Source organism: Equus przewalskii, chromosome 3 (assembly GCF_037783145.1).
Source record: "Equus przewalskii isolate Varuska chromosome 3, EquPr2, whole genome shotgun sequence".
In the NCBI taxonomy this organism is placed as follows: Eukaryota; Metazoa; Chordata; class Mammalia; order Perissodactyla; family Equidae; genus Equus; species Equus przewalskii.
Window position 1 is genome coordinate 113669570 of NC_091833.1, and position 9816 is coordinate 113679385.

The 9816-nt window shown below is 54.4% G+C and overlaps 1 protein-coding gene across 4 annotated transcripts in view; it reads right to left on the bottom strand.

Moving 5' to 3' along the window:
- The window catches only part of EVC2 (EvC ciliary complex subunit 2), a 130886-nt gene extending 121588 nt beyond the window's left edge, over positions 1 to 9298 (bottom strand). For 2 of the 4 annotated variants that reach the window (XM_070613282.1, XM_070613280.1), the window contains exons 1-2: positions 8953 to 9244; positions 2174 to 2228 (exon numbers count right to left, since the gene is read on the bottom strand). In XM_070613282.1, the coding sequence (XP_070469383.1) occupies positions 2174 to 2228; positions 8953 to 9132 (235 nt within the window). In that variant the 5' untranslated portion in view covers positions 9133 to 9244. Of the gene's footprint in view, positions 1 to 2173; positions 2229 to 8952 lie in introns of all 4 variants that reach the window. The other 2 variants (XM_070613279.1, XM_070613281.1) reach the window with 2 other exon arrangements.
- Between the last annotated feature and the right edge of the window lie 518 nt (positions 9299 to 9816).

The following is a 9816-nucleotide window of genomic DNA, read 5'->3' on the forward strand; positions in this document are numbered from 1 at the left end:
TGAAGGTTAGCATCAGCATCAGAACCGACAGCCCTCGCCATGGAAACAAGCAGGCGCTCTCCCCGGCCAGCTGCCCACCCAGAATGGCTGAGGAAGGCACGGGTGTGCAGGCGGGATGGGACGCCCATCTCTGGACCCTGCTAAGGGACCCAGCCTCAGCTAAGGGACAAATGCTTTCCCAGCAGACTTGCTGGACACAAAATCTTGCCCACACTGGGTGCTCTCTCTGGTGCCCGTTTACGCCCCCAGCTCCTCTTGGCCCTCAGAAGGCCCGGCCTCAGGCTCTGATGAAGGCTTGACCAAGGGCAGGTGCTACTGGTGCTGACAGCACAGAAGGAATTCGAGCTACAAGGTGATGATCACCACCCACCATGTCATCGCTCAGTGGCCTCCCCACTGTCGCCACGAGCACCTGGGTCATCTGTACTGTCTGTGATGTTCTTTGGATGCACCCTCACTCTCCGCCTCTGGGCTGCACATGCCTGGAGGCCTCTCCCTCCAACCCCTTGTCCTGCCACCTGCCACCCCTCAGGACTCCGCTGAGCAGCACCTCCTCCAGGAAGCCCATCCGGCAGCCCCTCCCAGTGGCCTCCCTCCTCCGTGGCCTCTCTTACTGCAATCACAGCAGCCCTGGTATACGGTGCTCCCTCTGACCCACAAGCTTGCTTAACCAGCGAAGGAAAGGGCTCTATGACCGGTGACATCACCTCCACCTACTTCACTCAAACGAAAACACTGGATTTTGTAAAAGGTAAAGACTGCAGAGAGTAACAAAAGACTTAAGAAACACTTTTAACTCCCCAGGGAAACGAAATATGTTTGTTCCTGCTATAAAACAGGATCCTTGGGGGAGACGTACTCATGATCTGTGCCAAGCGGACTCTGGATGAAAAGATGTCCATCTGCCCAGAAGCCTTCCCTTCAGGGAGCCCCTCCTCCAGTCGGGAAGAATCCTGCTCAGTCTGTACAAAGAAGTGGGGCCCACCTGGGTCCCTGCCCATCCTGGTCCCCAGGAGCCAGAATCAGGCATGGAACCCAGAAGACTCCTTCCTCAGAACCCACACACAGGGTCGGGGACAGGCATGGACGGGACCCAAGCTGAGCCCATCAGTCTTCCCGGGAACTCTGGCTGAGCGTCCAGAAAGTCTTTCCTGGCCTGCGAGTGCCAGCTGTCAGGCTCCTGAATGCCCGGACTGCCAGCGGCCGTCTTTACCACCACGTGGAAAGGATGTGCCTGAGAACGACGCTCACCAGAGAGCAGGGGCCAGACGGAAAGAGAAAGGCGGAGCCCTGAGAACACGATGCTCCTGGATCCGGGAGTGCCCGGGGCCTGGGTGTCTCAGTCACAAGGGCCAACAAATTCCTTTTCCTTAGGTTAGTTCCAGTTCAATTTCTGTCACCCGGTGTGGTAGGTGGACTAATGGCCCCCAGGTCCTCATTCCCGGAACCTGTGAATACGTGATCTTGCCTGTTACAGGAACTTTGCAGCTGTGATTAAATTAAGGGCCCTGCGATGGGGAAATAACCTGCATCATTCAAGTGGGCCCTAAATGTGATCCCAGGTGTCCTCATAAGAGCGGGGCAGAAGCATGTGAAGACAGAAGAGAAGAGAGCAATGCGACCACTGAGGCAAGATGCTACACTGCTGGCTTTGACGATGGAGCAAGAGGCGATACCCTACGGGAAGCAGCTTTAGATCCTGGAAGAGAAGGAAACGCATTCTTCCCAGAGCCTCGCAGGGCACACGGCCTGCCGACACCTGGACTTCAGACCAGTTTAGCTGATTTCGGGCTTCTGCCCTCTAGAACTGTAAGAGAACAAATCTGTATTGTTTTAAACCACTAAATTTGTGATAATTTGTTAAAGCAGCCACAGGAAACTCGTACACTTGGCTAATCTGCACATTCTGGGTTTCACCAATCAGAGCCCTTCAGGGGACAATCACAATAGTCCCACTTTCCCTGAAACTCTGATCTGTGCACCAGAGCTCCAGGCAGCTGCTACAGGAGGAGGCACACAGCCCTGGCTCGTCAGGTCAGGGCATCACCTATGTGCCCAAGGTGGGCGGATCAGCAGGGTGGGAGGGAGGTGGAGGCGGGAGGGCCACGGCTTTAGAGTCGCATTCTCTTTCATGGTCAAAACAATAAAAAAATCAACCAAAAGAAAAACTGACCTGCAGTGTGAAAGTGAGAGCTTTCCACCTCGGGCTGAATCACATGGGGCAAGTCCTGAAAAATTCAAAGGGCACAAAGTCATTAACAGCAGAACATAGTCACACCTGCCTTTCTGGGAGCTGTCTAGGGAGGCAGCCCTGTGTGGTCCAAAGTCCATACAGTCAGACAGACCTGGGTTCAAAGCCCAGCTCTGCTTTTCATTAACCCCGTGACGCCGGGTGAGCCTGGAGCCTCTGAATTCCCAAGATCCCGCGAGTTTTCACGGAGTGGCATACAAAACACCAGAGTGGGAGCCTGGAGAACCGGATTCTGGCTGGAACCATTTACTTGCTGTGTGTTCTTAGCCAAATCTGTCAGCCTCTCTGAGCCTCAGATCCCTCCTCTGAAAAGTATGGACCTCACAGCCTCTCCCCAGCTTGCTTCACCTCATTCAGCGATGAAAACTTGTCCAAGTGGGGCCCAGCCAACCTTCTCCTTCAGCTTTGTGACACACTGAGCCCTGGAAAGGCCCAGACCCCTCCACTATAAAAATAATAATATAATAAGCCCTGGAAATGGGCCAGGCTCAGTGCTGCACACTCCAAGTGAATTATAATCAGTCCTCACAATTACCCAGTGAAGTGTCTTCCTTATTTAAAATCCCCAGACTCGGGGTAACACAATAGCTCACTCCAGGTCGCACAGGTGGTAAGGGGTGCAGACTAGCTTTGAACCCAGGTAGCCTGGCTCTGGACATGCCGGCATCTACACAATGGAAGGAGAAAGGACGTGCACAGGCAGCGAAGACCAGGAGAGCCGAGCGAGACACTCAGGCCCTGCTTCGGGTCCAGTTCTAACGGCAGGTTCCCGCCACTGGAGTGTAGACAGCCCCTGAGTTGGCGGGACACCATGGAAAACACGAGATCCGGTGGGACAGAAAGGGAACTGCTGTGGCTACTGTCTTTGTCCCTGTGGAGAGCTTTCCCCAGGTCAGAGTCAGCTTGTCCCCTTGCCACAGAGCAGCCGTGTCTTCAGGCCCAGCCATGTCCCACGGGCCCCGGACACTCCCAGCCAAGGCAGCTCTATTGGGATGATGTAAGCCAGCTTTCCCAGCTGCACGCAGGAGGCCCAGCCACAATGCTGGAACATGAGGACCACTGGTGGAGGGATGCAGATGGGGCAATGGGCAACGCAGGGACTGCTGAGGACACAGGCGGCAGGTGAGAGAACAAGCCAGACCCAGCCAGCCTCGCACCAACCCACCCCAGAACTTCCAGCTCTTCTTGCTCTCCCCTGACTGTCATCTAGAGATGCTCAGATGCTCTGGGGAAATCCCCTTGCACTTTTTGCGTGTGTGCTCCCCGTGATTTCTGATAAAAGCGCCTGCCCAGGGGTCCTCGAGCTCTCCCTCTCCCCACATGCCTGGTTGAGCCCGATCCCTGGGCCCTCGTCCCACGGCCCCCTGTGTGGCGTGCCTCCTCTAGGGCCTGTGAGTATGATCAATCTCTCTCACTTTCACACATCTGTCCACAGTGTTATTCCGTGTTGACACCTGACCGATCATCAAAAAATCCCAATTTAAGCAACACAATTACTCCTTACAACACACAGGGGCACAGGACGGGAAGCAGGGTCACAGGGAGATGTCCGTACACTCATGTGCAGAGCAGCACTATTCACAACCGCCAACAGGCAGAAGGAACCCTCGTGTCCAATGATGGACGAACACACGAACTAAATGTGGTCCATCCATGCAACGGAATAGTATTCAGCCTGAAAAAGGAAGGAAATCCTGTCACATGCTCCAACACGGATGAAGCTGGAGGACACTGTGCTAAATGAGATAAGCCAGTCACAAAAGGACAAATGTCGCATGATCCCACTTACAGGAGGTCCCTACAGGGGTCAAATTCATAGAGACAGAAAGCGGAATGGTGGTTCCAGGGGCTGGAGAAGGGGAGGAGGGGGCGTTAGTGTTTAATGGGGACAGAGAATCAGTTCTGCGAGATTAAAAGTCCTGGAGACGGATGGTGGTGACGGTTGCTCATCAATGTGAATGTACCTAACGCCACTGACCTGGACACTTGAAAATGGTTAAGATGGTAAATTTCATCATATGCATTTTATCACAATTACAAAATGAATACATAAATCAATAAATAAGGCAGGTTTATGTTTACCTAGAAAGAATGTTAAGATACATCAAGTGAAATCACTAGGTCACAAAATTATGAATATGGAAATTTTTATAATATTTAACATATTATTACATATTTAAGCATTATGTTCATATATTTATTTTAAATATATTTATTTATATATAGTCACTTTTATTTGTACATATATTTATATATGTATGTTTATATATTTAATAATTTGAAAGTATATGTAGAATTTAGTAATATATTTAATACTATTTATATATTTAATATATAATCACATATTAACAATACAGTATATCATAGGCACATATTATCTTTAACAGCCTAGAAAGGGGTGCGCTAAAGTGTCAGGCTCGGGGACCTGGGGAAGGAGGGGCGTGAGGGCGGGCAGCAGAGGAGGTCTCCTTTCCCATGCCATCTGTACTGTTTCATTTCTCATAACGAGCAGCTTATGACCAAGTGTCATCGCAACAACAGCAACATCAGTAATAACACAGACTCAGCAAAGGGAGCCATGCCACGACGCTGCTTTGCAGGCCTGTTCCTTCGGGGTCTTCCAGGCCCCTCACAGCGACAGGAACACTGTCCCCGAGGCCTCCTCGGGTGGGTGTGTGTGGTCAGGACAACCACCTGTCCATAAAGTGCCTTCCAGAGGTGGGAAGAGGCACCCAGTCCTCAAGAGAAGACGTCCACATGTCAGACACCGTTGAGACATTCCGATGTGGCTGGAATAAGCCTTTACTGCCCCCTGGCAGAAGAAAACCCTCCTGACAAAAACAACTGTCCAGGCTGTGCCTAGTGACGTCCTTCTAACAGACGTGCAGAAAGGGAAAAGGGGTAATTTCACAGGGGAGAAACCTGGCCAACTCTACTCCAGCCCGGAGATCAAGCTCAATACCAATAGCAATAGATCGTGGTGGCAGTATGCACCCAGACAAATCCCAGTAGAGGGGACCCTACAGAATACCTGCCCAGTCCACCTCAAACTGGCAGGGTCATCAAAAACAAGGCTAGTCTGAGGAACTGGCCCAGCCCGGAGGAGTCTCAGGAGGCACGAAAACTACACATAAGATGGTGTCCTGCACAGGAACCTGGACAGAAAAGGGGCATTAGGTGAAAAGACTAAGGAAGTCTAATAAACAATGGACTTTAATAATAATATATCAATATCAGTCCATTAACTATAATAAATGTACCATTCTAATGTAAGATGTTAATAATATGGGAAACTGTGTGTGTGTGGGGGGGATATATATGAATTTTCTGTACTATGTGCTCAATTTTCTAAGATCTAAAACTGTTCTAAAAATAAAGGCTAACTAAAACAATATAAATTATATTTGTGAGGTCTCTGAGGTGCACATGGCACCACGGTGCACCCAACTCCCACACAACCCTGCCCCCTGGAACTTTCCACACATTCTTTCCACCAGCGTTTGCCACATGGCAGGTGCTGTGCTAAGCACTGGCCCCCGACCTCACCACGGGACAAAGCTCTCCTCACCAACAGGTGTTTCCAGTTGGGAGGAAGGGGCAAGCTCCCAGGGAGCCAAAAGACCAAGAAGGCCTCCCGCAGCCCCGGGGCCCAGGGACTCTTGGCCGTGGCTCCCAGAGGTCTCCTGGACTCTGAGCATCAGCAGCCTGGGGGGTGCTTCTCTGCAGGCTCCATGGCCACTCTGGGCAGCCTGCTCTCACAGAGACCTACCCCAGGCACCAGCCAATACCATCTTTCGATGCCCAGCCTTCCCCTCCCTGGTTATCCCTCTCTCCAAGATGACACAGCTCCTGACAAGGTCACCACAACCTCTACAAGGCCCGGTTAAATGACCAGTTCTCCATCCTCACTGCACACCACTTATCAGCACCATTCAATATGTGCATGTATCAGTAGCCTACGGCGGCTGGAACAAACAACCACAAACTTAGCGGTTTAAAACAACACACGTTTATTCCGGTACAGTTCCAGGGACCAGAAGCCTGACGTGAGTCTCACGGGCTCAAATCAAGGTGTCGTCAGGGCTGTGTTCTTTTCTGGAGGCTCTAAAGGACCCTCTTCCTACATCTACAGGCAGCCCACATTCCTTAGCTCACGGTCCCTCCTCCACCTTCAAAGCCAGCAACAGCAGGTTGAGTCCTTTTCACACTGCTCACTCTCACCTATTTCCAATGTCACATCTCTTTCCGACTCTCTCTGCCTGCCTCCCTCTTCCATTTTTAAGGACCCTTGTGATTACGTTGGGACCACTGGATAACCCAGGATGACCTTCCTTTTTAAGGTCAGCTGATGAGCAACCTGAATTCGACCTGCAATGTTAATTCCCCTTTGCCAGGTAACCTAACACATCCACAGGATCCCAGCATAAGGACGTGGATGTCTTTGGGTGGCCATTGTGTTGCCTTCAGCGAATACTCTCCCTGAAATGTTCTCCTCCCTTGACCTTGGGGTCACAGCCCTGCTTCCCTTCGAGTCACACCAGCCACACTTTCTCATCTCCTTTGCTGGATCCTCTCCTCTTCCTGGCCACTCCCGGCCTTGCTCCAGGGCTCTTCCTAAGGCCTCACTCTTCCCAATCCATATTTACTCCCCAGGGAGCTCAGCCAGGCCCTCTGGCCTTAAAAGCACTGACTACGCCCCAGTATAAATCTCCAGTTCAGATTGCTGCCCCCAGATCCAGACTCCCCATCCAACACTCTACTGGACATCTCTACCTGGATGCCTCAGGGGTACGTCAAACTCAACAAGACCAAATCAGAAGTCTTCATGTCCCCCGGCTCCCGCCCGGCTTCTGTGTATGAGCTAAGGGTATCTGTATTCTCCTACTGGCTCAGCCCAAGGCCTGGCTTTCATCCTTGACTCCTCTCTCTCTCTCAACACACATCCAATCCCAGTGAATCCCACTGGCTCCCATTGCTCTACTTTCGATGTACATCCAAAATCCCACAACTTCTCAGCAGCCCAGCACTAACCACTCTGGTCCAGTGTGCCTCCATCCCCCACCTGGTCTGCCACCTGCCTCGGCTCTTGGTCTTCTTGCTTCCACCTCTGTCTTCTGTCCTCTATTGTCACACCTGCCACAGGGATGCTTTAAAAGGATGAGTCACGGTGTGTCACCTTCCTGCTCGAGTCCTCACCACCAGCCCTCGGGGTCTTTCCTGATCTGGCCCCTCCTCACCCTCTGGCCTCACCTCCTCCGTCTCCTCCGCTCCCTCCACCCTCTGCTCCAGCCACACCTGGCTTCCTTGCTGGTCCTGGACCACATCAGGCCCACGCCACCTCTGGCCTCTGGCCTCACTATTATCTCCCTCTGGGAAGCTCTTCTCCCCACCCCACGTGCCCCAGCCCCTCCCTCATTCCGTTCAGGGCTCTGCTCAACTGCCACCTCCTCAGAGCACCCTCCCTGCCACCCTGTCTAGACGGCGCTCACCCCCATCTCTCAGTCCACGTTGCCCACCGTGTTTCTCTCCACAGCCTGAACACCAACCGAGACACTGCAGATTAACACGGTTCTTTAGTGTCTTTCTCGTGCCTTCAGAATGCAGGTTTCTTAAGAGCAGAGGCTGTCTTGTTCTCCTGTACCCCAAGCACCCAGAACAGAGCCTGGCACTGGAGGAGCCTCCGTAAACACTGGTAATGAGAAGCCGGCTCAGAAGCCTCCTGTCCACACACCCCTTCACTGCTTCTCTGCTTCCAACAGAACGTCCTGTGATGACGGGAATCTTCTAGGGTCTGGGCTGTCACTCGCACATGGGGCCACTGAGCAGTTGAAAGGCTTAAGTTTAAACAGCCACAGGTGGCTAGGGCTGCTGTATTGGACAGAGCAGTGGAAGGGGGTGCAAGCAGGGGAGGGAAGTGGCCAACGTACACCACACAGAGATCACCTAGAGCATTGGGGAAACTGAAGGGACAGAGCACAAATTAGGGGGGTGGGGAGACCTAGGGGAAACAGTTCAAAGGCCAGAGGCAAAGGGATGGGGCCTGAACCCAGGGGGTGCAGCGGGCATGCAGGAGAGGCAGACGGGAGCTGATTAGGAGGGAAAGGCAGTAGGACTGGAGACCAGCTTTCAGGGGAGGGGAGAGGGAAGTCTAGGGTGATGTGCCGGGGCTCTGTGCCTTTCCTAGTTTGGGACCACAGAGGGACGGGCAGGGTGAAGTGGGAAGAGCCTAACTTTATCAGCCAGGAGAGTGCAGTCAGGTAAAACTCCCGGCCAGTGGTCCCCACTGTTCTTTTAACAACCGCTACACTCGCGGGGAGCGGGCGCCTAGGAAAGATGCTCTACGTGCATGAACTCGTCTGACTGTCACACCGATTCTGGGTGGACGGTGCACGCCCCCCGTTTTACAGACCAGTAAACGGAGGCACGCGAAGTGAAGCGCCTTACCCCAGGTCACGAGGCTCTTAGGCTGCGGACCAGGATTCGACCCGGGCCGCTGGCAAAGCCCAAGCCCGCAGCCACCACAAGGCTGTCTCCACCCCTCCTGGGAGTCGTCGGGCCATAAGCGGGATACACTAAGACATGATGCATCCTACTCAAATCCTGCCCTCCCTTGCTGAGAACTTCCCCAGCTCCAAGGGGCCTCCCCGCCGCCAGCGCAGCCCAAGCCAAGCCGCCAGAGACCGGGGGGCGGCCCTCCTTACCTGCGCGGTCCGCTCGTGGGGATCCGGGGGAGGCTGCGCGCCGAGGGGGCGCCGGAAGGGACTTGGGCCCGCAGGGAGCCGGCCTCGGCCCCCAGGACCAGTGAGCAGCGCCAGGGCAGCGGCCAGGAGGCCCCCGGCAAGCACCCACGTGGCGCGTCCCAGGGGGCCCGCCAGACCCATCGCCCGCTCGGGACTGGCGACCCCAAAGCCGCGAGCGCCGCGGAGTCGCCGGAGCTTCCGGACCCCAGACCCGCCCCACCGAGCATGCTCAGTGCGAGCCTCCGCGGAAAGTTTTCTGGAACCGACTCCGGCTTCTGGGGCTGGGCGGGCTGGAGGCGGCCTAGGACGGCCTTGGGAGGGAGGGAGGGAGGGAGGGAGCAAGGCTGGCGGGGCCGCGCCGGCGGCCGAACTTGGGTTTGCTCGCGCCCCGCCCGGGGTCTCGGCAGTACCCAAATCAGATCGGGTCATTCCCATACTCCCAAAGATGTCGGGGACTCCAAGTGCCCTCCATGAATGACCCTCCACGAGAGAGTCCGTCCGTTCTCTCTCAGCTCAGACCCCCTCCTCCAGGGAGCCTTCGTTGACACACAGACGCGGCTGAATCCATATTCTGCCCCAGCCCCACCAGCCCCCTATTACAGAACTGAGAAGCGTTTGGAGAGGCGGGGCGTGTCCTGGAGAGCCCAGAAGGGACACAACAGCACAGAGAAGGGCTGGGAGGGAGACTGGCAGCTCAGGCTTGGAGGAAAAGGCCACTCTCATTTCCAGTTGGGTTCAGTTCGGCCCAGTTGGGCTCCCGCTGCCTGAGTCCTTGCTGTGGCTTGGCCTCTGGACCTACCCAGGTGTCCCCCACACTCCTGGGGG